Genomic DNA, 27832 nt, shown 5'->3' on the forward strand with positions numbered 1-27832 from the left:
GAACATGTTGCTGGGGGTAGTGAAGATAGTGGCATTTTGCATTGAAGAGGCTTTTGGATAGGCACATTGAAATACTGGTAATGGAGGGGTATGTATATTGTACAGTCAGAGCAGATTAGTTTATCTTGGGATATTATAGACTTATTATAGACGTTGTGGGCCTGTTCCATGCTGTGCTGTTCTATGTATCTGTGAGAAAAGATAGGGTTGACTTTTCCACTCAAAGACCATTTATCATTTCCCACCGACACAGCCAGACCTGCTAAGTATTCCGAGTGTCTCCTGTCTTTAGATTTGCAACATCAGCAGTTTTAAAATTATTTTCATGATCATTAATATCCTAGCTATCCCCTTGATTGACATTAATCAGTTTCTGAAATGGTTTTAAGGAGTTATGGAGATAAAAATAAAGTTAAACCAAGAATATTGAGCCATTTGTAGGTCCTTGATAAATATCCAAAGTGCTGGATCTGAAAGACAGCTCAAGCACATACACTATGAGGCAAAAATTCCATTTCTTTCAACCTCCTTGAGGAAAAAGGTATATTCTGAGAAAGCGTAGATTAAAAACCATAAAGGACCTGAGGAGATGTTTTAACAAGCCTTTGAAGGTTGCTAGTTGGAGGTGGAGGTGGAGGTGAGCAAGGTGGGGCTCCAGAGGTAAGGGAACATGGTTGACAGATCAACATGAAAGATAGGGATATGAGGCAACATGATATTGCAGCGAATTGTGATGCAGTGACGTCTTGGTGGCAAGGTGGCGCAGCGGTAGAGTTGTTGCCTTACAGAGCTTGCAGCACTGGAGACCCAGGTTCGATCCCAACTACGGGTGCTGTCTCTACGGAGTTTGTACGTTCTCCCCGTGACCTGCGTGGGTTTTTTCCGCGATTTAAAAAAAAATTTGTTTCGTTTAGTGATACAGCGTGGAAACAGACCCTTTGGCCCACCGAGTCCGCACCGACTAGCGATCCCCGCACATTAATACTATCCTACACACACTAAGGACAATTTACATTTATACCAAGTTAATTAGCATTCACACCTGCACGTCTTTGGAGTTTCGGTTTCCTCCCACATTTCAGACGTACAGGTTTGTTGGTTAATTGGCTTGGTGTACGTGTGTGTGTGTGTAGGATAGTGTTAATGTGCGGGGATCGCTGGTCGGCGCGGTCTCGCTGGGCCGAAGGGTCTGTTTCGCGCTGTATCTCTAAAGTAAACTAAACTTGTCAAGTCACTGGAACGTGACCGAGAGCTCAAGCGATGGGAATGATGGACTTGAACAAAGAGAGAGATGGGGATGACAAGATTGATGGGGTTATTGAGAGTGATGGAATACGGTACTTGAGTTGTGGAGTAGGATTGGTGTGACAGATGGATCCCATGGGGCAGTGGACCTGGCTTGGAACTCTTTAAGTAGTTGATCACACAAATGTGGAGATCTCTGTTTACCAGAATGGTGACCACTTTCAGGACGACTCCCTGCATGTCACTTTCTAAGCGTCGTTCCTGGAGACTCCCGTTCAGTCCCGTCACTGGATCCCAAACAGCCAGCTGCGGAGATGAAAAGATAAAAAAGAAACAATCAATAAATGAATCAGTGCTAGTTTTCTGTGAGCAAGGCAGAGGAGAGATGTCAAATCCTTTATTAGATCTTCTATTCCCAGATTTGCTTTTGTGAGACAACTGAATGATTGACAAGGATCCTCAATAAAGATTGTGAGTCTAAACTGTGTCAGACTCAAATCCATCAACTGCATTGATTCTCAATCTAAACTCAAACCAAAGAACCACAGAGAGAAAGATGTTTTCATTATTTGATTGATGCATGAACCAATATATTCTCAAAGTCCATAGACATTGCTTATTCCTTAGTTGTGATCAACCAGCTGAATATAAATAGTTATATATCCATTTACGCCTCATGCTGCCTCGGCAAGGCCAGCAGCACAATCAAGGATAAGTCGCACCCTGCCCACTCCCTCTTCTTCCCTCTCCCATCGGGCAAAAGGTATAGAAGTGTGAAAACGCACACCACCAGATTCATTGACAGTTTCTTCCCAGCTGTTATCAGGCAAATGAATCATCCTAACACAGCCAGAGAGCAGTGCTGAACTACTATCTACCTCTTTGGTGACCCTCGGACTATCCTTGACCGGGCTTTGCTGGCTTTACCTTGCACTCAGCGATATTCCCTTATCATGTATCTATACAATGTAAATGGCTCGAGTGTAATCATGTATTGTTTTTCTGCTGACTGGAAAGCACACAACAAAAGCTTTTCACTGTACCTCGGTACACGTGACGATAGACTAAATAACCTAAATAACTAAACATAAAACAATCATATTAAAGGAAAAGATTTGCATCACTGTAGAACCTCTTCTTACTCCAGGAAACCTCAGACTGAATGTGTGTGTGGACTCTAAAGGGCCTGTCCCACTTACATGACCTTTTTGGCGACTGCCGGCACCCGTCATAGGTCGCCGAAAATTTTCAAAATGTTGAAAATTCAGTGGCGACCAGAAAGACGCTATGACTCTTTGGGTGACCAGGCGACCTCTCACGACCATACAGGTGACCCCTGGCGAAATGCCGCAACCTATGTTGGGCACCGGCAGTTGCCTATAAGGTTGGGTAATTGGGACAGGCCCTTAACTTCCTCAAATGGACATTTTTAAATGATAAGCACTTATTTTTACATTTTTAATTAATCATGGTATTTCAGCTTCAAGTTTAATGTATGTATCATACAATCTAAAAGTTTACATTGTTTGATCAATCTCAATGTGGTGGCCACACAGGAGAACTGAGCAGGTGTGATGAGTGCAGAGGTCTTATAACGTTCCCCTCTAAACCTGTCCTATCCATATCCCCATGTACAGTAACTGTTTCTTAAACATTATAAAAGTAGCTGTATGTAACCCCTGCGATGGTACCTTGGTCCTGGCTGTACTCCAAACCCCCCCCTCATGCAGGCCGGTAGAGCTACTACCTTACAGCGCCAGAGACCTGGGTTTGATCCTAACCACGGGTGCTTGTCTGTACGGAGTTTGTACGTTTTCCCTGTGACCCGCGTGGGTTTTCTACGAGATCTTCGGTTTCCGCCCACACTCCAAAGGTGTAGAGGTTTGGAAGTTAATTGGCTTGGTATAAATGTAAAATTGTGTCTAGTGCGTATAGGGTAGCGTTAGTGTGCGGGGATCACTGGTCAGTGCGGACTCGGTGGCCGAAAGGCTTGTTTTCGTGCTGTATCTCTAAACTAAACTAAAAACAAAACCTCCTTCCCCCAACTGGATCTGTGGCTCATATTCTGAATTAAAGGATGTTAGTTGCCGGATGAGCAGGAGTGACAGACTACTAGAATGTTATTGTTCCACATGTGTACCTTGTTTTGGAGGCTACTGTTCAGCTTGAGGTGCAACACAAAAGTGACCAATTCATCCCCAGACAGTGGGTAGGATGGGGGCATTCAGGAACTGTGTCAGGAACGATGACTTCCTGAGTCAATGCGAAATAATATTTTTTTTTGCATAAACTGTGTTTGTGTCACAGTCCAGCAATCGAGCAGAAATCTCACCAGATTGGACGCTGAAAAAAACCGTTTGATCAAGTAGAATTGGATTATACGATTAAAGTATTGCAAAAATTTCAAATGGGAGAGAACTTCATCGCAAGGATAAAATTATTATATAACAAACCCACGGCTAGAATATTAACTAATAATATACTATCTACGAAATTCCAATTAACAAGGGGCAATAGCCAAGGATGTTCATTATCACCGCTGTTATTCGCTCTGGTAATTGAACCTTTAGCTGAAAAAATTAGAACATACCCGGATATTTACGGTTATAATACAAAATATTCAAATAACAAAATATCCTTATATGCAGACGATGTATTACTGTATAATCACAAAACCCCAAATCAGTATACCAAACATATTAAATCTAATTGAGGACTTTAGATCTTTCTCAGGATATAGAATAAACTGAAACAAAAGTGAAATTATGTCGATAAAACCGAAAGACTCAACACATCTCTTGAAATTCCCCTTTAAAATAGCCACAGAAAAATTTAAATATTTAGGAATTGAAATCACTAGAAACTATCACGCTATGTTTAACGCCAATTATAGTCCCTTACTTAAGAAACTAAATAATCTAATCAAATTCTGGAAAACGCTCCCGATGTCTTTAATAGGTCGAATAAATGCTATAAAAATTATCTTTTTACCACAAATCCTATATTTATTTCAATCAATTCCAATATATCTTCCAAAAAAGTTTTTCAAAAAACTACTCAGACATTACAAATTTTATATGGGATTATAAATCCCACAGAATACAAAGAGCACACCTTAGTAAACCAAAAGAGATGGGTGGTCTAGCGCTCCCTAATTTTATGTACTATAATTGGGCAGTAAATATTAAAAATATGATTCACCTGCTGGACAATTCTGCCCAGCAGGTGGACTGGATTGTAATGGAGAGAGAGGACTGCTCTCCGTGTAATACAGGAGCGACTCTCCTCTCACCAATGAATCTGAATAACAAAAATTATAATAAAAATCCAATGATACATAGTACAATTAGAACTTGGAAACAAATAAAACAGAATCTAAAATTAAGAAATCTCTCTTTTAATGCCAATAGTCAATAACCCGTCGTTTAAACCTTCAATTATAGATAAATCATTTACACAATGGGAAAGAATGGGAATCAAAATGCTCGGAGACTTGTCTGAATTAGGAAAATTATTATCATTTCAACAATTACAACTGAAATATAATTTGAAAAATAATCAATATTTTAAATATCTTCAAATCCGTGACTATCTGAAAAAATGCACAAAAGACTATCATAACAAGTCCCCAGACTTATTGGATGAAGCCATGAAGACAAAGGCTGAATCAGCAAATCTAATATCATACTTCTACACCATTATTTTAAATATAGAAATACCTACAACTGATCGTATTAGAAGAGACTGGGAACAAGAACTAGCTATAAAAATTTCAAAAGAGAGCTGGGATAAACACTTACTATATGTGCATAAATGCTCGATCAACGTACGACATACTCTAATTCAATATAAAACATTACATAGACTATATTATTCCAAAACTAAAATAAATAAACTTTTCCCCAATGTCTCACCCATTTGTGATAAATGTTAGTCACAAGAAGCTACCATAGAGCAGTCTTTTGTTTTTTTGTATAAAAATCCAAAAATGTTGGAACTAAATATTTGAAATCCTCACAAAATCATTTAAAATAAAACTTGTACCAAAAGCAGAATGGAACATTTTTGGAATATCAGAAGGTAACCCCGAATTAAATGTGTTTCAAAAGAACTTACTTAATTACGGGCTAATAATGGGAAAAAAGCTTATACTCAAATTTTGGAAAATTGCTCCATTACCAACAATAAAAATGTGGATTTCAAACATGTTCAAAACACTACACTTGGAAGAGATGAGACTCCTCCTAGCAGGCAAAGCAGACCACTTCCAAAAGACGTGGTCTGCATTTATGGAGCTATTACAAGCATAAGGTGCAATAGTAATTTAAAATATAAATGGTACCAGGATCTGGTAACGGGGGGTATAAAATAAATTAAAAAAATATATATATATGGTTGGTATATCCTTTTTTGCGAGTTTTGTGTTACAATAGAGCGATTGTTTTTCCTTTTTTTTCTTTTCTTTCTAGGGTCTTGTTTCCTTGCTTTACTTCCTTCTCTAACTTCCTCCCTAAGGGGCTTTCTTTTCCCAACACTTTCCTGCACCTTCACGATTCTTGCTCACTTTCCTTACCTCTTTTATTTCTATCTTTTTTAAAGCTCGAAAAAAAAAAAAAAAAAAAAAGAAATCTCACCAGCAATGCTAAAACACGATCTCTGACTAAAATCTCAAAGAAGCAAACTGTCGGTATACTGAGTGCATTAGTCACTCTGGGCTCTACTAAAGCCATAGTCACAGAAACAATCTCTTAACTGACTGATTTAAATGTATTACTGATGGAAAGAAACCAATTCAGCAACTTAGGCCAAGCATAAGAATTATTTTATTTCTGAAATTAATTCCCCTTGAGTTTAGGCTATTTTAGTTTAATTTAGAGATACAGTATAGAAACAAGTTCTTTGGCCCAGCAAGACCAGACCGACTATTTTATACTATCCCACTTTATCATCCATTCCTTATGAACTAGGGACAACTTTACAGGGGCCAAATAAACTACAAACCTGCACGTATTTGGGATATAGGAGGAATCCGGAGCACCCAGAAAAATCCCACGTAGGGATCTCCCAGGGAGAAATTGCAAAATCCACACAGATGGCACATGAGGTCAGGATCAAATGCGGGTCCCTGTGGTGCTGTGAGGCAAATTAAAGTGGCTGGGTGTCCTTTAGTGAGATGATACTGCATTGTTCAATGGCCGGACTTGTATGGCACATGGCTCCCTATTCTGTTTGTATCACTGCTGCAAAATCCAGAAAAACCTACTTAACAGCTTTGCAAATATTTCACCTGAGAAGCTGTGCTCCTTGGTCAATCTTTTTACTCATCTGTATATTGCTTCTCAGCAACGGCATATATTATCATGAGATTAGTTATATCGGTATGATAATGGCATCTGGCTTCTAACCTTTCAATCGCACAGCTATTGTGCTGGCTGACTCGTCGATTTTGGGTCACCTAAGATGGTCTTCAGACCCATAACTAAGGTAAGAACATCATTGACCTCCAGGGGCAGAAAGGAAGAGCCAGTGAAACTGGGTGAGGAATTGTAAACAATATTTTTTTCAGGGGCATTTAAGAAAACGCAGTGAGACTTGACAAGAAGATTCATTTTTAACAAAGTTCTGGCTAAATGGCAATGGAATTAGTGTTGGATGCAGGATAGCTAGCTTTGCAAAATTGCACCAGTCTCCAAGATGGAGCAAAGCTCTGAGCAAAATTCACAGAGAAGTCTTCATCAGGAACTGGCAGAATATAAGCAAGAACGGGACTTAAGGCAAGATCATAAAGCAGGTTCTCCAAAACCGCCAGACTTTCAGAGGGAATGGAATGGAATGAAGTGTTCAACGGCTACAATGAATTCCACCACAAAGTGCATGTCACACTTTGTAATGTGGTCACAAGAAACTGCAAGTGGTGTTCTATAAATAAACACACACGAGTGCTGGAGGAACTCAGCGGGTCAGGAGCATCTCTGGAGAACATGGATAAGTGATGTTTCGAGTCGGGACCCATGTGGTCGTTTCTCAACTCCTGAGTGCAAGTGTCAACATCACAGCCCGGTGACTTTGGATCACATCTTACTCAGCACAGCCAGACCTCACTTGTAAAATAAATTTAGTTTGCCTGAACTTTAAAGGTGTTTGCAACTCAAGGAAAATAAACTGTTGCTGCCAATTCTCACAATCCAGTGTGGGGCATTGTGGAAGGGTTTTCAAATTCTGATTCATGTAGAAAGTTTACATGTACTTCTCTGATGTTTGAGTTGTGCATATGATTTACAGATATTAAAGTGCATTCCACATCATTGAACTCAGGATTGAATGGAAGTTGTGAAATAGCTGGAGAGTGTTGCTGCAGCTGACGAGAGACAGTGCAGGACCATTGACCAGCGGCAGATACAAGAGTCCATGGCCAGGGTCATTGTTCTGAGCTTGCCACCAGTAGTTATGATCAGGCTCAATTCCAAGCTTTGCAACCATCATTAACTGACCGCACGAGGAAACAACTACTTGAATAAATGCATCAGCTACTGTTTAGTAACCTCTTGGCTAGTTGGAATCAAAAACAGCTTCAATTTACAAGTTTGTTTAGTTTAATTTAGAGATACAGCGCGGAAACAGCCCTTTTGGCCCATCAAGTCCGCGCCCACCAGCTATCACCATACACTAGCATGATCCGACACACCAGGGACATTTTTTTAATGAAGCCAATGAATCTACAAACCTGTACATCGTTGGAGTGTGGAAGGAAACCGCAGCACCAGAGGAAGTCCATGTGGTCACGGGGAGAACGTACAGACTCTGTACAGACAGCACCCGTTGTCAGGATCGAACCTGGATCTCTGGCACTGTAAGGCAGCAACTCTACCACTGTGCCACCGTGTTGCCCCTAAATGGGTCATTGTTTTCGTAACTCTAAGATATCCCGAAGAGCATGTGATCAATAGAGTAGTCACTGAGATGTTGTGGTGCACGAAACACAGCAACTAAATTGAACATAATCTGTTTTAATAATGATGCTGGCTGGACAGGAAGATAGCTAAAACTACTGCTATAGCGAGGGTTGGGATTCTTATGGGAGGTGGTGAAAGCAATCAAAGGGTTCAAGCTGGTTGCCTTGTTATAAATCCTGCTCAGGAGGGAAAGAACATACGGGACACTGAAGAATGTTGATGAACACTTTCTCTGAAAGAATGAAATACCGAGTCACTTTCTCTGTTTCGAAGAGTAATCGTGGTGAGACTCCATACCCTGTTGGACATGCAGAGGGAAGGGCGACAGATTAAATCAAGTCTCAGATGTGAGTTTAATTCTAATACTAAAATTGTATCCACGGCAGGCCATGTTTGTTTTGTGATGGTACATATCGGTATGGTGCACCAACATCGCTAAAAAGTTACATGTCAATATTTATATTTACATTCCATAAAAAAAATTCTAAAATTAAAAAGTTACAGTGATGGATTAATGGATGGACAGGCAATCTTGTCTTCTTATAGGACGATGGTGCACCATAGACACCAACAGCAAGGAACAATATGCACACTAGCTCCTTTATATCTAAAACAAACTCCATTGGGAACAGCTAATTGATATGCAAGAGTCATGTGCATCACACAGTCCAAAAATTGATGTTGTTTTTATGAATTTCCCACTGATGTTTGTATATATTTGCCTGCCTTGCTTCCCTTGTTTACATGGAGATTCAAGGGTTTCAAATTCTTGGCCAAATATTGGCAAAGGATGGATCGGGCTTCAGACAGAATTGTGAATGAAGCCTCTTGGCGAAAAACCTTAATCTTACTTTGTAGGTTGTCAATCATCCCAGAATAAAAATAACAAACGAGAAGTAAGTGACGGAGCAATTATTATTCCTCTCCTTTGGTGTCTAGCTCATGATTATTGTTCGTACTCAGGGGAACACGATACACAATGTTCACTCTGAATTAGTTAGCATAATATTAGTGTTAACATTACAATAGATAGAGTCATGGAGTCATAGAGTGATACAATGTGGAAACAGGCCCTTCCACCCAACTTGCCCACACCGGCCAACATGTGCCAGCTACACTAATCCCACCTGCCTGCGTTTGGTCCATATCCCTACAAAAGTTGCCTATCCATGTACCTGTCTAACAGTTTCTTAAATATTGGGATAGTCTCTCCTCCAGCAGCCTGTTCCATTCACCCACCACCCCTTTGTGTGAAGATTTTACCCCTCAGATTCCTATTCAATCTTTTCCCCTTCAGATTAAACCTGTGTGTTCTGATCCACAATTCACCTACTCTGGGCAAGCGACTCTGTGCATCCTCCCGATCTATTCCTCTCATGATTTTATACACCTCTATAAGATCACCCGTTATCTTCCTGCGCTCCAAGGAATAGAGTCCCAGCCGACTCAACCTTTCCCTATAGCTCAGACCCTCTAGTCCTGGCAACATCCTCGTAAATCCTCCCTGTACTCTTTCCAACGATGCGGTTCTTATATAAACACCCATTGCACCTGTACCAAATTCCTTTTGAGTAACAACTATTTTGAAAACACAACAGAGATCTTGAATTACTCTGTTTCAAATTTCTTCCTGATTAGTCCTTATATCATTCTAATTTACTGAAATTGAAAATTTGTATCGGCTGTATGTCGGGAGGAGCTTTTGCCCTGACTGAGGCCATCAAATCCAGTGTAGAATGTGGGATAGACCATTTAGGACTCAGATAGTGAAAAGTCTCTTCACTCAGAAGGTAGTATACCTTCAGAACTTTCCATGCCTGAGGTTCTGCTAGCTCAGTTAATAAGCATGTTCAAAGCAGAGAATGATAGATTTCTAGATGTTAAAAGGATCAAGGGATGTGGTGTTAGTACTGGAATTTGTTGCAGTAGCAGATCAGTCATGATATTGATCAAAGGGCTGGGTGACCTACTCCTGCTCCCATTTCTTATGTTCTTATTTCAGAGCTTTCACAGGAGAATGCGACCACCTGCTTCTGAACAAGCATGATCTGACTCCAAAAATCCTGACACAAAACCCATACAGCTAGAGTTGCCAACTGTCCCCTATTAGCCGGGACATGACGTATATTGGGCTAAATTGGTTTGTTCCATATGGGACCGCCCTTGACTCGTATTTGACTGCTGCTACTTGGGTCGAGGTAGCTGTCGGGGCGGAGCGCCTCGCCCGGCCCCTCCTCACCCGTCCCGAAGTAGTGCAGCCCATGGAGTGCAGCAGCAGCCCCACACCCGCGGCCCCGTCAGTCGGCAGCCCGACCAGCTGTCCGACAATCGGACCTTCGCTTACCGCCGACACCACCACCCCTCCTTCTCATGGCCGATCATCGGTCCATGAGTTGGATGGCTTGCCGGACTTTGCGCGCGATGGTTCCCGGGCAAAAACTCCTCAGCTGGCCCGCCGGCTGGGCTTTGTGTGCAGTCCAGCACCCGGGCAAACTCATCATTCACCCAGCCATGGCCGAGTCGGTCAACGAACTGCCATCGGGAATTTGTCTTTATTTTTACATTTTGTCCCATGTTTGGGAGTGATATAGTTGGCAACCCCACATACAGCTAAGGCCTATTTAAGCCAGAAGTGTAGAATAATCTCACTGTCAAGTGTGTAGTCAGCAATGTCATTGAGTTAAGGGGCTGTCCCACTGCAGCGACCTAATTGGCGAGTTTAGAAGAGTTTAGGAGAGTTTGAAAAAGTGTCACGTTGAAGACCTCCTTCAACCTCCTTCGAATATGTTGAAGACCAGCTTCGACTAGCTTCGGGAAAATTGGACACCAAATAGTGGAGAATGAAGACGATCTCCTTCGACCTCCCTTCAACTATGTTGAAGACTATCTACAACTACATTCGATTACATTCGACTACCCATAATTACCTACGAATAACATGCCAACCTACTACGACCTACTTCGACTAAACCTACGAGTAAAAAAAAAATCGATTTTTTTTCCATGGCGAATTTGTTTACTCGTGGGCATTTTTCAGCATGTTGAAAAATATGCCGCGGCCTAGCTGAGGCCTCGAGTACGCGGGGACTACTTTCGAGCATGAAAGAGAGTTACAAAGACCTCCTAGGACCTCGTGTCGACCATGCTGCGAGTATGAGTCGAGGGCAAACTCTTCTAACCTCGCCAATTAGGTCGCCGCAGTGGGACAGCCCCTTTAGTGTCCAACATCTTTAGTTTAGCTTAGTTTGGAGATACAGCCTGGAAACAGGCCCTTACGGCCCACCAAGTCCACGCTGCACACCAATCATTTGTTCACACTAGTTCTACATTATCCCACTTTCTCATGCACTGCCTACAACACTGGGGGCAATTTATGGAGACCATTTAACCTACAAACTTCGCATATGTTTGGGATTTGCGAGGAAACTACGGCATTGGGAGGAAATCTGCACAGACATCAGCAGAAAGTGCAAACTGCACACTGACAACACCCGGGGTCAGAATCGAAACCCAGGTCTCTGATACTAAGAGGTGGCTGCACTGTGCTGCCCTTAAAGCTTGATAAGAGACAAATTCTGAAAGGAGTGATACAGAGAAGGAAACAAAGGATAGAGAGAGAAGCCGGATAGAAAGCAGCGATGAGAAAGAGTGATAATGACAGGATGAAGGAAGGGAAGGAGAACTGGTGGCAAGAATGGAAAGAGGGATGGTAATATAGAAACATAGAAAATAGGTGCAGGAGGAGGCCATTTGGCCCATCGAGCCAGCATCACCATACATTGTGATCATGGCTGATCATCCACAATCAGTAACCCATGCCTGCCTTCTCCCTATATCCCTTGATTCCGCTAGCCCCTAGAGCTCTATCTAACTCTCATTTAAATTAATCCGGTGAGTTGGCCTCCACTGCCCTCTGTGGCAGAGAATTCCACAAATTCACAACTCTCTGGGTGAAAAAGTTTTTTTCTCATCTCAGTTTTAAATGGCATCCCCTTTATTCTTAGGCTGTGGCCCCTGGTGCTGGACTCCCTCAACATTTGGAACATTTTTCCTGCATCTAGCTTGTCCAGTCCTTTTATAATTGTATATGTTTCTATAAGATTCCCTCTCATCCTTCTAAATTCCAGTGAATACAAGCCCAGTCTTTCCAATCTTTCCTCATATGACAGTCCCGCCATCCCGGTGATTAACCCCGTGAACCTACGCTGCACTGCCTCAATCGCAAGGATGTCCTTCCTCAAATTAGGAGACCAAAACTGCACACAATACTCCAGAGGTCTCACCAGGACCCTGTACAACTGCAGAAGGACCTCTTTACTCCTATACTCAAATCCTCTCGTTACAAAGGCCAGAATGCCATTAGCTTTCTTCACTGCCTGCTGTACCTGCATGTTTACTTTCAGTGACTGGTGTACAAGGACACCCTTCCTTTTTTCCTAATCTGACCCCATTGAGATAATAATCTGCCTCCTTGTTCTTTCCGCTAAAGTGGATAACCTCACATTTATCTACATTATACTGCATGAATTAATAAAGGTGAAAGAATGAAAAGAGATGGAGAGAGTGAAGGAAGAATCGTGTCAGAGAGAGAGAGAGAAATGGAATGGGACTAACAAAAAGGCAAAGAAAGAATGGAAACAATAATTCATAAAGACAGCGAGACTTGGGAAAAAGAGATTGATAAGAATGCAAATATACAATGTAATTTTCAAATAGGAAGGAATAGAAATAGGAATCCTTCTTATTTGAAAATTATCATCAGATACATCACATTGTTTGCAGAACCTCTGCAATTCAAGTTACTTATTTGAAATTAAATACTTGCTATTTTTCTCTATATGACTGATTTCTCCACACAAGCATTAAACCTTTCTCTTTCTCTCGCAATAAATTGCTTCCATTATCATGAAACCTCTATGAAATCACCTCTTTGCCTTTTAGATTCTAGAAAATGCAAATCTAGTTTATGCATTCTCTCAATCATTTCACCTTAAAGAGCCTGCCAACATTCTGGTGAATCTGCACTGCATTTCAGATGAGATCCAACATTGGTTTATAAAGGCTGACAATCCATTAACTTTTTTAATTGCTTCTTGCATCTAAACACTATATATGTTTGTTTGTGTTCAATTACCCCTAAGCTTCTTCCCCTGCTATGCACTTAGCAATACTCAGATCCATCCTCTTTTGCTCCAGAATGAATCTCAAACACACCTCCCGCTCAAACCATTTGCTGCAGCTTTTCTCACTCGCTCACTCAGCGAATCAATCAATGTCTTTTTGTAGTTCCCTGCTTTTGTCTGCACTGCTGTTAAACTTTCTGTAAGTGGCAAACTTAAACGGTTGCAGTGGTCTGGTGGAGAAGTGGACAAGTGGGCACATTGACCTTATACATTACAAATTTAACACAGGTGATTAGGGCTTCATGCATGGTTCTGATTGTATAATGGTTCAAAGATGCAGTGTGTCTTTTATTGCTCCGCTTCACCAGATGCATAGGGCAACAAGCATGATGTATTAATTTCCACCAGGCTAGTGACCCCAAGGCAGAACTATCTTAATAAAAGAGATTGCTTTAATATGGAATTTCTTGTCCTTGACTTTTTACCTTACGTTCTACAGGCCATAATATCTCCCCCTGGTCTCATGGACCTATGCTTAGTTGTAATCCTCGCAATTAGAGTTGACAGGGTACATGGTTATCTCAAGCATCCAGCAGAGATCACTGAGCATTCACCGTGAGCACGAGGCCTGCCTGATTCCATTCCTCAATGAGAATGATTGTCAGTCCCAGCCAAAAATATCCAGGAAGGAGAGTCTAGGACTAGAGGTCATAGCCTCAGAATTAAAGGGCGTTCTTTTAGAAAGGAGATGAGGAGAAATTTCTTTAGTCGGAGGGTGGTGAATCTGTAGAATTCTTTGCCACAGAAGGCTGTGGAGACCGTCAGTGGATATTTTTAAGGCAGTGACAGATTCTTGATTAGTACGGGTGTCAGAGGTTATGGCAAGAAGGCAGGAGAATTGCCACTTTCATTTCACTGCACATCTCGTATGTGTATGTGACAAATAAACTTGACTTGACTTGACTTGACTTGACTTGAGAATGGGGTTAGCAAGGAGAGATGGATCAGTCATGATTGAATGGTGGAGTAGACATGAAGAGCCAAATGGGCTAATTCTGCTCCTATCTCTTATGCTTATGAACAATGATGGGATTGATGCCCCAATAAATATACTTCCGTGCCTCCAATTGGTCTTGCATAGTATAGATCAGATCAGCCATGATTGAATGGCGGAGTATTCTTGATGGGCCGAATGGCCTAATTCTACTCCTATCACTTATGACCTTATGAACACCCCTCGCCTACATATCCCAGCCCCAGCTGACCCTCACCCCAGTCCTCCAAATCACAAAACCCTATATCAATCCACACCGGTCCCCTGCCCTCTTCCTCTGCTAAACCCCCAAAACAGCTCTAGCTCCAGCTCCAAGCACCCTAAATATAACCCCAATGGGATCAGCTTTGAGGAAATTACTGGGCACAGTACAAGAGGAATCATGATTAGGTAAAACCAAGACTTGAATATAAGATCTACAGATTGCAATAGGAAAACTGAATTTAGACGTTCCAGTTATCAAATGCAAAACTATATGAAACATCCTTCCTTCAGTACAAATAGAATGCATGATGTCGATTGGAAGAAGCAAGAAAGAACAACTCATCGATGATTTCTGTTGAGATTGTCCTTCTTTCACTGCCACAACCTTTCAGTATTGCTCACGATAGAATATTACTCCTTTAATATTATCCTGATGACAATGACGATGCTTCCTGACTCGCTGTTTCTCCAATATTTTGTACTCCCTCAGTACTGCTCCTCCTACAATGTAGTACTTCCTTAGTACTGCCTCACCTACAATGTAGTACTTCCTTAGTACTGCCCCACCTACAATATAGTACTTCCTTAGTACTGCCTCACCTACAATATAGTACTTCCTTAGTACTGCTCCTCCTACAATGTAGTACTTCCTTAGTACTGCCTCACCTACAATATAGTACTCCTTTAGTACTGCTCCTCCTACAATATAATACTTCCTTAGTACTGCCTCACCTACAATATAGTACTTCCTTAGTACTGCTCCTCCTACAATGTAGTACTTCCTTAGTACTGCCTCACCTACAATACAGTACTTCCTTAGTACTGCTCCTCCTACAATGTAGTACTTCCTTAGTACTGCCTCACCTACAATATAGTACTCCTTTAGTACTGCTCCTCCTACAATGTAGTACTTCCTTAGTACTGCCTCACCTACAATATAGTACTCCTTTAGTACTGCTCCTCCTACAATGTAGTACTCCTTTGGTACTGCCTCACCTACTATGTAGTACTCCCCTGGTTTCCACCACTTATACAATGCAGCACCCCCTCAGAAGTGCCCCTCTTACTGTGCAACACTCCCTCAGTACTGTCCCTCCTCAAAAGCTGGACTTCAACAGTACTGCCCCACAACAGAACAACACTGCACTAGTGTTGTCCTTCAGATATTGCAATGCTCTCTGATACGCTTCCTAAAGTGCTGAGTTCCTTCAGTATTATCCCTTCCACGGTGCAGCAGGCCCTGACTACCGTCCCTTCAACAATTGAGTACTCCTTGCTTTGGCATTTCGTGTTCACCCTCTGAACTACAGGTCGGTTTGAACCATATGGACAAGTCCCAGAGAGTGGCCTGAATTCACAGCTCACTGAAAATGATTTAATAATTTATGCAGATCAGTGCGCTTTTGCTGGCCCTGCAGCGTGCAGTGGTTCACCAACCCGATTAGTAACCCAGCCAAGAAACCCATGCCCGGACTAAAAATACTCAGCTCTGTGGCAAAATCCCACCACAACAGCTGCCAAATTATAGATTCAGTTAAATGCACTCAAACTGAAAATAATGCGCCTTCCAGGAAGTAGAGGCATCTCCCTGGGTCATAGGTAGGAATGTGCCCTCTGGAATAGCCCAATACACTGATCAATTGTACCATGATCACTACTGAAATAGAAGAACGATACAACCTCTAATTTAAACATGGCATTGTTGCTCTGCACAGTATTTCCTATCTTGGAAATATATCGTCGTTCCTTCATGGTCACTGGATCTAGATGGTATAATTCCCAAACCTAACATGCATGTCAAAGTATCTTTATCAATTGACCTCCCGGTTGCCAAACACTTTAACTTCCCTTCCCATTCCCATTCCCACACTGACCTTGCTGTCCTGGGCCCCCCCTATTGTCAGAGTGAGGCCCAACGCAAATTGGAGGAACAGCACTTCATATTTCGCTCGGGCAGCTTACAACCCACCAATATGATTGTTGATTTCCGAATGAATGAATGAATGAATTAACTGATACTTCATTGTCACATGTGACAAGTCATGGTGAAGTTCTTTGTTTTGCATACCCAAGGTATGCAAGGAGTGGACACATAAAGGGCTCTGACAAAGTTACAAAGAAAGGGGAACAGAGGTCTTCTTTTGTTCTCTCCCAACCCCAAAACCAGTTCCCCCACATTAACTTCTCTAAATTCAAGTAACCCTTGCATCCCCTCTCTCTCCACCCTTCCTCCACCCTTGTCATTGTACTAGTTTCACTGTTGTCCTGTTGAATTTCATTGTCTGTATCTCATTAACACCTAACCCACAGCCAGAAATGGACAGTTTCCTTGATCATTGTTACTTTTCATGCATATCTTTCATTCATTTGTTCTATATTTCTCTATATCACCGTCTCTTTCTCTCGTTTCTCTTTTCCTTGACTCTCAGTCTGAAAAAGTGTCACAGCCCGAAACGTCACCTATTGCTTTTCTCCAGAGATGTTACCTGGCTCGCTGGGTTACTCAAGCTTTTTGTGTCTATCTGTGTCAATTGGCAAGATGGTTCCCCATCACTTTCTCAAGAGTAATTTATGAAGGGGCAATAAATACTGGCCTTGCCATTAACAGGCACAAAAATATATTAAGAAACTCTTGTGTGTAAAGGGATATGGCTCATTTCTAAAGGTTTGTTCATTTAAGTAGCAAGCAATAACTTGGAATGTTAAATATAAACTAACGGTAACACAGCCATGAGAAAGAAATCATTTCATATCTAAAACGCGGTGATCGTTTTAAGTTGCAACAAAACTTCTTTCGATTGTTAATGGATTTTAATGGGTTTTAGCCTTGTACAAAGACAGTAAATACCATGTGTTTTCAACTGATTACAATCCAGGGTGTTTGTCAGTCATTATAGTCAGGTGTTTGTGTGCTTCTGGTCAGTTTGTATTGCAATAACTCATTTATGTCAGTGTTGAATTATTTACTCCAGGTATATATGTTCTCATTTATTGTTATCTGCTTCGTGTTTGCTTTGACTCACTGGGGAAATGGCAGCATTATCGAACCTAAACAGAATTCAACAGCACAGAAATAGCCCTAATCAGGATGCGTCACAGCATGGTTTGTGAGCAGCTCCAACCAAGACCGCAAGAAACTGCAGAGAATTGTGATCACAGCCCAGACCATCACACAAACCAACTTCCCTTCCATTGACTCCATTTACCACGACAAGGCCACCATCATAATCAAGGACAAGCCTCACCCTGGCCACTCCCTCCTATCCCAGCTCCCATCAGACAAGAGGCCGGGAAGTGTGAAAACGCAATCTCCAGATTCCCATAACATGCAGCAGGTCAAGGAAGTGGCTCAAGGGAAATTATAATTTGGTCATGCATGCAGGTCTTGTCAACAAACTACATTCAACAAAAGAATAAAAAATGCAGAGACTTTGCTATAATTTCCCATTTACAGCGAATTTGAAGCCAAAGATCCATAAACTTAAACAGCACAAAAACAGGCCCTTTGGCCCAACTCATCTATGCTGAATCTAAGCTCGTCCCATTAGCCCATGTTTGACCCATATCCCTCACAACTTTTCCTATTCATGTACCTGTCCAAATGCGTTTGAAATGTTGTTATTGTATCTGCCTTGACCATTTTGTCTGGCTGATTGTTCCATATACCCATCATCCTCTGTGCAAAATATTGAAAAAGATGGACTTTGTTGAAACGTTTGCCCCAGTAGTTGGGGAGGATAGTGAGGTGGGTTTTTATTTCAAATAGGGATGCAGCATAGAATAGTAGTTGATGCCTGAGACAGGATGTTGCTGAGGAAGGGTCTCAACCCGAAACGTCAGCCATTCCTTCCATCCAGAGATTTTCTGTCTACCGTTGATGCCTGAGACAGATCACCCACAATCCTACTAAACAATGGGGCAAGAGTATCAAGAGTATCAAGAGTATCAAGAGTATATTTAATTGTCATTTGGACCCCTGGAGGTCCAAATGAAATGCCGTTTCTGCAGCCATACATTACACACAAATAGACCCCAGACACAACATAATTACATTTTACATAAACATCCATCACATAGCTGTGATGGAAGGCCAAATAAACTTATCTCTCCACTGCACTCTCTCCCCCCCATGTCAGAGTCAAAGTCAAAGCCCCCGGCTGGCGATGGCGATTGTCCCACGGCCATTGAAAGCCACGCCGGGTGGTGCGAGGTCGCACACCGGGTCTTGATGTTGGAGCCCCCGGTGTGCGCTCGCAAAGTCCCGCGGCCGTTCCAGCCGCGCGGGGCAGCGGTGCCAAGCCCCGCTCCAGGAGCTCTTCAACCCCGCAACACGGGCGGGAGAAGTCGCCGTTGCAGGAGCCCCGAAAAGCGGTCTCCCTCCAGGGATCCTCAGGCTCCCGGTGCCGCCGTCCGCAGACCCGCAGCAGCAGCCTCCGACTCAGCAGCAGCAGCGGCGGCAGCAGCAGCAGCAGCAGCGCTCCTCCACCGCTCCACCCGCTCCGATCTCGGCCAGCTCCGCGACAGCAACGTGAGTCGGCACCAGAGTCCCCGGCTTCTTCCCGTTGGAGGCCGCTCCTCGTTGTGGCCCCAACGACAGCTGAGACCCGACGAGAAAAGGTCGGGTCTCCAGTGCAGGGAGAGATTCAAAAAGTTTCCCCCCCCCCCCTCCCACCCCACCCCCACCCCCCCCACACACACCCCAACATAAAAATAACAAAAACTACATATAAACATAGACAAAAAATAATAAAAACGCGGACAGGCTGCAGAGGCCGCTGCTGACCAGAGTCGCGCCGCCTACCGGAGGCCAGGTGATATGTTTCAGCTCATGTTTTCTAGTGTAAGTCAGGTATAAAATGGGAGAAGGACCTTTAACTGAGGCTGGAGGAGACTGCTCAACCAAATCAAAGGGCCAACATGAATAAATTAACGGGAATAAACCTTTGTGAATATTGAATGTAAACAAGAAAGATCACCATTAACAATGTAAACTTCAAACTTAAGCAATTAATCTAAGCTATCTGGAAGAAGCAGAAATGTATTGTTAAATTTGATGAGTTGAATAAGCAGTTCTTGAATTATGATATAATACGATACGATAGGACTTTATTTATCCCAGAAGGGAAATTGATCTGACAACAGTAATAAAACACAAGATACATGAAACATGAAATTAAAGTGACGAGTGAAAAGGATTGGGGATGTGCATATACCTGGGGAGGGGTCAGTCTCCCCCACAACAGAAGGGGGAATTCCACTCTGATTCCTTTTTTGATTGAGTTTAACTCAAGAGATATTGGCCCACATCTCAGACGTGTTCTCCTATGGTGTATTAATTGCCTTGCCGCTGCTTTATTTAACTTCTAATTACCTGATTGCAAAGTAGCTCCATCTCTAGAGGCACAGTGAGATTCAGAATAGAAAAAAATTAAAGTCAAGTGTCTTCAGACAATCTCCTTGAATCTCCGTCTTTGGCAGCTAGAACCTGGCATCTATTAACACGATGGGCCTGACGGGCACTCCAACCGATCACTCCAGCTTGTGTCTGGAGGTGGAATGAGATTTCCTGCCCGGAAATAACCCAGAGATGAAGGGTGAAGCGGGGTTGATGTTTTGTGAGCCTTCAACCTCAGGATTGTTCTCTCAATTGGTAATGGTCTAGTCTCCCTCTCTCCTGACTCTCTGTCTGAAGAAGGGTCTCGACCCGAAACGCCACCAATTCCTTCTTTCCTGAGATGCTGCCTGACCCGCTGAGTTACTCCAGCATTTTGTGTCTATCTTTGGTCTATTATTGGCATGTTTACCGAGATTCAATGAAAAACCTTCTTTGTGTGCTATCAATGCTACTTGTGTGTCTGTGATCACTGGTCGGTGTGGATTGGGTGGGCCGAAGGGCCTGTTTCCACGCTGTATCTTTAAACTAAAGTAAACTAAACTACACTTGATTCTGCATTAAGTTGGAGGGCTGGTAAATTCAGCAAAAATCCCTGGGTCCTCATCTCAATCCTTCAATCAATAGTCTACCACTATCTTTAACTATTCCACATCGCACTGCGAAAATATTTGAGATGATCTTTTTTGAAATATTGCCTCATTTCACAAATGTACCCGAGGACATGGAAAGGAAAGGTTTAGAGGGATATGGGTCAAATATGGGGAAATGGGACTATACTAGATGGAGCATCATGAATGGCTTGGACGAGTTGGGTGGAATAGCCTGTTCCTGTACTGTAAAACTCGATCTCTATTAGTGTTTTCTCCAAGCTTTTAATTCAATCTGTGCAATCATTAGTTCCGCCTTTATTTATTGATTGTCCCATTCTCTTTACATACCTACATGCCAAGATACTGAAACATTATCTTGGAGCCGCTGTGGTGGATGTTTATGTTAACTTTTATGTAATTGTGTGTCTTGTTACTTTTTTTGATATAACTGCATGACAAATCAAATTCCTTGTATGTTTTACATACTTGGCTAATAAATGAATTCCAATTACAATTACAATTAGAGACAGAGCGAATGCAGCATGGAATCATGTTCTCTGGCTCAGTGAGTCTGCACTGACAATCAAATACTCTCATCCATTTCAACCTCCTCATATTCCCATCAACTGCCCTCAAATTCGACAACTTACCTACACACCAGTAGTGATTTGATGTAGTAAATTAATCTGCCAACCCACACGTCTTTGAGATGTGGGGAAAAATGAGCGCACCCGGAGGAATCCCACGCAGTCACATGGGGAACGTCCAAACTCTGCACAGACAGCATCTGTGGTCAGAATTGAACCTGGGTTCACTGGAGGAGCGCCGCACCTCTGGGCCTTCCTTTAGTAGCAACGTTACCATTTTGAATTGGCTCCAGAATGATGGGTCAGAGGTTTTAAGACAAGCTAATTATAGAATTCTGTTATTGGGTCAGGCAATTTTCCTCCCAGATAAAAGAGAAAAAAAATTGTTTACCTGAATTTATTTTCCCAATATAATTTTATTTTCCCCAATAAATAGTTCCCAAGAAACTTCCCAAGAAAGTTGGTTTCTTGGCTATTAATAGCCAATGCAAGATAATAGTCGAATAAATATCGGAGGTCTCACTTTCTGTAGTTGGAACATCAGAGGTGCGAACGAGCCAATTAAGAGGGGTAAAATTCTGGCACAATTAAAATCATTAAATATGGATATTGCTTTCCTACAAGAGACACATTTGAAACAACAAACTCAGATCAGATTAAGGGCAAACTGGATAGGTCAAACCTATTACTCCTCATTCACCTCTAAAGCAAGAGGCACGGCCATTATAATTCGGAAGGGTATACCTTTTAAATTAAAGAAATCCATATCTGATAAAGAGGGAAGATACGTTATAGTCACGGGAGAAATTTATTAACTATGATAAATATTTACGCGCCTAATTTTAATAACCCACAATTTTTAAAGAAAATAATAGATTTAATCGCAGAGCATAATTACCAAAACATAATAATGGGGGGAGATTTTAACTGTGTTATAGACCCATACTTAGATAAATCAATAAAGGTAGGGAAGCGTCTTGTTAAAATAAGACCTGTGAATTTTTAAATACTTATATAAAAAATAACAACATAGCTGATGTTTGGAGAATAGAAAATCCAAGTGGTAGGGAATATTCATTTTACTCATCAGTTCATAAAACTTATTCCCGAATTGACTATTTCTTATTGGACACAAAAATTAATCCCGTATACGAATAAACCATCATATCATAATAGTATTATTTCTGATCATTCACCATTGACTTTTATACTTAAAATTGAGGGAATGCCGAGTATAAAACTTTTTTGGAGATTCAACGCACACATATTAAATAACCCGCAGGGCTATGAGTATATAAAAGAACAAAAAAAAGTTTTGAAATAAATGACACGCCGGGTATTTCTGCACCGCTATTATGGGAAACCTTCAAGGCATATATTCGCGGCGTCATAATCTCTTACCAAAGTTTTAAAAATAAGGAAAATAAAAGAGAACTTCAGCGGATAGAACAGGAAATAAAATTACTAGAACTGGACAATGCAACTGACCCAACCATAGATAAACATAATAAGATAACTTTATTGAAATATAAAATCAATAGAATAATATCGACAAGAGTAATAAGATTATTCCAAATTACAAAACAAGCACACTTCGAATTTGGGGATAAGCCACATAAATTACTTGCAAGGCAACTGAAGCAACAAGAAAAGGAAAAAACTATCACTAAAATTAAATCGGATAAGGGTGAGTTTCTAACACTGCCAAAGGATATTAATAAGAGGTTTGCCCAATTTTATCATCATTTATATACATCTAAAATAAATACAGATGTTAGTAAAATTACAAATTTTTTTAGATAATTGCAATCTCCCAAAATTGGATAGTTTAGAACAAGAGCAATTAGGAGCACGGATTATTAGTGAAGAAATAAAACAAATAATAAACTCACTGAAAAATGGGAAGACCCCAGGACCAGATGGTTTTAGTAATGAATTTTATCAAAGATTTCAGGAGTCAATTGTGCCAAGATTATTCAATTTATACATGCAGGCTTATACCAAAAATAAACTACCAGAAACCCTAGCAGAAGCAACAATAACGCTTATACCAAAACAAGATAAAGATTTAGATGAACCGGGTTCTTATAGAGCTATTTCACTTCTAAATACGGATCAGAAAATTTTAGCAAAGATTCTAGCTAGAAGACTAAATAATTATATTAACAATTTAATAAATATGGATCAAACGGGATTTATACCCAAAAGACAATCATTTAATAATTTGAGAAGGCTTTTCAATATAATGTACTCTCACAATGAGGACAATGAAGATATTTCAGTTGTTACGCTGGATGCAGAGAAGGCATTTGATCAGGTAGAATGGCAGTGTTTATACAAGGTACTCCAAAAATTTAATACGGGAGAGAATTTTATTAGATGGGTTAAACTACTTTACGATAGACCTACGGCAAGAATATTAACTAACAATATGCTATCTCCAAAATCTTACTTATCAAGGGGTAATAGGCAAGGTTGTGCCTTATCACCATTGCTATTTGCCCTTATGATAGAACCGCTGGCCTGAAATCACCCAAATATTCACGGATATAACACTAAGGACTCAAAGAATAAAATTTCATTATACGCTGATGATATCCTTTTATATATTAATAATACACAAACGAGTATACCCACCTTATTAACACTAATTGAGGAATTCGGCTCTTTTTCAGGATATAGAATAAATTGGAATAAAAGCGAAATTATGTCTTTAAAACCACAGGATTCGAGACACTTACTAAAATTCCCCTTCAAAATTGCAACAGAAAAATTCAAGTATCTGGGTATTCAAATTACGAGAAGACACAAATCATTATTTAGTGCCAATTTTATGCCACTATTAAATAAACTGAATGATATGATTAAATTTTGGAAAACGCTCCCACTCTCATTGATAGGTAGAATTAACGCTATAAAAATGACTTTCTTACCACAATTAATATATTTGTTTCAAGCGATCCCAATATATATTCCAAAATACTTTTTCAAAAAACTAGATTCTACTATCACTAATTTTATATGGGATTACAGAGCACATAGAATTCAACGAAAGCATTTGTGTAAACCTAAAGAAGTTGGGGGTTTATCATTACCTAACTTTATGTATTACTACTGGGCACTGCATATTAAGAACATAATGTACTTGTTGGATAGTTCCACTCAACAATTGGAGTGGGTAAGAATGGAGAAAGAGGAGTGCTATCCGCACGATATAGGAACGATCTTGCTCTCACCGATAAAATTGAATAGTATAATATATAAGAACCCAATTATTCACAATACAATAAGAATTTGGAAACAAATAAAAGTATCCATGAAATTAAATAATCTATCAGTACTAACCCCACTATTGAACAACCCCGCATTCAAACCATCTCTCATCGACAAAACATATCAACAATGGGATAGACTGGGGATTAGGAAAGTAGGGGATATGTATGAATTGGGCAAACTGTTATCATTTCAACATTTAAAATTAAAATTTAAACTGAAGGATAATCAATATTTTAAATATATACAGATATGTGACTTTATGAATAAATATACACATAGATTTCAAACTATATTTTTAGACCCTTTAGAAGAAGCAATGAATATTAAGGCTGATTCACAAAAACTAATATCATACTTTTATAATAATATATTAAATAGAGAATTACCCTCAACAGAAGCACTAAGAGAAGATTGGGAACATGAGCTAATGATAAAGATCTCGAAGGATAGATAGGAAAAGTATCTGATGAACACACATAATTGTTCTATTAATGCAAGACATCATTTAATTCAATTCAAATTATTACATAGACTATATTATTCAAAAACGAGGTTGAATTAATTTTACCCAAACGTCTCTCCCAGATGCGATAAATGTTTGTTTCAAAACGCTAATATAACACATTCATTTGTAGGATGTACAAAGTTGAATAAATTTTGGAGCGATATATTTGATATATTTACAAAGCTTTTCAAGTCCAGAATAGAACCTAAAACGGAATGGATTATATTTGGAATAATAGTAGAAGATATCAATTTAAATAAAGACCAAAACGTTTTTTTTAAATTATGGGTTAATAATTGGAAAGAAATTGATACTTAAATTTTGGAAAAATACAACCATACCAACTGTTAAAATGTGGATTAGGAATATGATGGACATAGCACGCCTTGAAGAAATGAGACTCCGACTAATAGATAAATATGACCAATTCTTAAGGAGTTGGTCTCCTTTCATCGACTTTTTGGAATCATGTGATGCAGCGGTACCGTAAAGATTGCTGATTTCAGTTCATGCCGTGGATAGATCTACATCTCCGAATAAAGATTTGAAAATTTCTCTTTTAAGGGGCCTTCTCTCCTATTTCTACTTTCCACTTTTTCTTTTTTTTTATATACACACTTCACGTTTTTCTATTCTCTACCATCTATTTTTCCTCTTTTTCCCCTTTCTATTGTTTTCCTTTTCTTGTCTTGCTTACTTCCTTCTCAAAACATAAAACTAGAGGTTGTACATAGAATGGATTACGGTATGACATAGTTGGCACCTAAATTTAGGTTCCACTGTACTGTTTTGTACGGTATTAACTTCTAATAAAATAAACAAAAACATAAAAAGAAAGTTGGTTTCTTATCTTTTCCTTCCAGTCATCTCTCAATCTCTTCTGTGCATCACCAACTTAAATTTGAGTTTATGCCACAAGTTACCCTTGGCAGCGCTGCAAATTTGAGTTGGCGCGAACACGCAATGACATGCCTGTAAAGAACAATCGCTGCCTCGAGTCATCTTAATGACCGGTAAGATGGCAGGTCTCTGAACTTGGAGGTACAGGCTCTTAAATGCCTGCTTTCTCTCTGCAGCCATCTGCTTTTTCACACTTCCTCCCGTAACTTTCTGCATCTCTGTTTCCACTCACTTGCAGTCAGTGCCAATAAATCTAGATGTTCTGTTCACTTCCAATACAGGATTTCCATTATTATCCCGTACCACTGGGACCTCACAAACAGATTCCTTCTGCAGAAGGTAATTTCCCTGCCAAATGTACCTAAGCGAATTGAGAGGGCACAGCAAACTGTTTACAACATTCGGATGTAGCAATGTACAGGTAATTTAATCTCACTCTGAATTAATAAACAATTTATTATGGATGGTAGAGCATCATCTGTGAATGTACAGACTCAGCAAATTCATAAAATAACCAGCGCTTTTGATTTGGTCTTCTATATCAGTTATCTTGTCACACTTTGACATAAACCTTCCACGTCTGACTGCAATTCTTCCCTTGAACATTGGCCATCATCCAAGCTTAACATCTAGGTTTTCCAGTGAAGCTCTTGCTGGTTGATTGTACATCAATGTTAAACTTAAATAGGTTGCTGCATAATCAGAGTTACGAATATTCACGCACCAATCTGTGTTATAGACAGAATCTGGATTTTTCCATTGCCACATCCAACTGTAGGGTCAAGACTCATGCAAACAGAATGAAATGGCAAGCAACATAAATTGCAAACCATTTATGCAGGAATTATATTCTGGGGGAAAAGACTGCATAATGAAGAGGCATAAACTGTAAACGTGTTTCCAATTAGTTTCATTGGAAAAACTCTGGTTGTGTTCCAGGGTTTAAAGATTTAGGTCAAAAACACATAAAATACAATGTTAAAATATTGTTTATGGATGCGATAAACAAAATCATAAAGTAATTGAAGACACAGAAAGCATCTCTGGAGAAGAGGAATGGTCCTCTGACTCTCAGCCTGAAGAAGAGTCTCGACCCGAAACGTCACCGATTCCGAAACAAACACCGATTCCGAAACTCCATTAAAATAGCAGATTACATGTTAAAGTGACAATAGTGTGAATTAAATGCAAAGAACCAGCTGCTCCTTTCATATTCTGTGGATTCAGTTGGTACCTTCATCAAATGAGGTGAAGAACTAAAATGTAGAAGTACAAAGTGGGAACCGTGGCATATCCTTGGTAACGTATTTCGTATGGTCTATCCACCAGTGGAGAGGTGCATCAAAAATCTAACAAAGGGTTCTTCAAATGTTCAAGTCAAGAGTCAAGAGTGCTTTATTGTCACATGTCACAGATGGAACAATGAAATTCTTACTTGCTGCAGCACAACAGAATATGTAACATCGTACACTGTAAATAATATGATAAACGAGAGGGAGAAAAAAAGTTCAGTGTGTGTGTGTATATATACACATATTCACTAATATATATATATACACATACACAAACTCAAAAAACAAACAATAATAGTGCAATAATAATAATAATAATAATAATAATAATAATAATAATAATAATAATAATAATAATAATAATAGTCTATTGTAGTTCAGAGCCTATTTGAGGTTGTAGTGTTTAGTAGCCTGATGGCTGCAGGGAAGAAGCTGTTCCTGAACCTGGAGTTACAGTTTTCAGACTCCTGTACCTTCATCCCGATGGCAGTGGTGAGATGAGTGTGTGGCCAGGATGGTGTGGGTCTCTGATGATGTTAGCTGCCTTTTTGAGGAAGCAAAATAAAATCCAGCGTTGCAGAAAAATTGTGGGAAAATTGGAGTGATTAGGTTGACCTCATTGATGCACAATGATCAACAGATGCTGGAATCTTGAGTAAAACACAAAGTGCTGGAGAAACGTAACGGGTCAGGCATCATTCCTGGTGG

At 40.4% G+C, this 27832-nt stretch overlaps 1 protein-coding gene across 1 annotated transcript in view; it reads right to left on the reverse strand.

The window, feature by feature from the left end:
• Window positions 1–27832, reverse strand: part of LOC129712988 (glutamate receptor ionotropic, delta-1-like) — a 539407-nt gene that overhangs the window by 51161 nt on the left and 460414 nt on the right. Inside the window, exon 10 of the mRNA XM_055661821.1 lies at window positions 1450–1551. Within this exon, the coding sequence (XP_055517796.1) occupies window positions 1450–1551 (102 nt within the window). The remainder of the gene's footprint in view (window positions 1–1449; window positions 1552–27832) is intronic.

This window comes from Leucoraja erinacea, chromosome 34, assembly GCF_028641065.1.
Source record: "Leucoraja erinacea ecotype New England chromosome 34, Leri_hhj_1, whole genome shotgun sequence".
NCBI lineage: Eukaryota > Metazoa > Chordata > Chondrichthyes > Rajiformes > Rajidae > Leucoraja > Leucoraja erinaceus.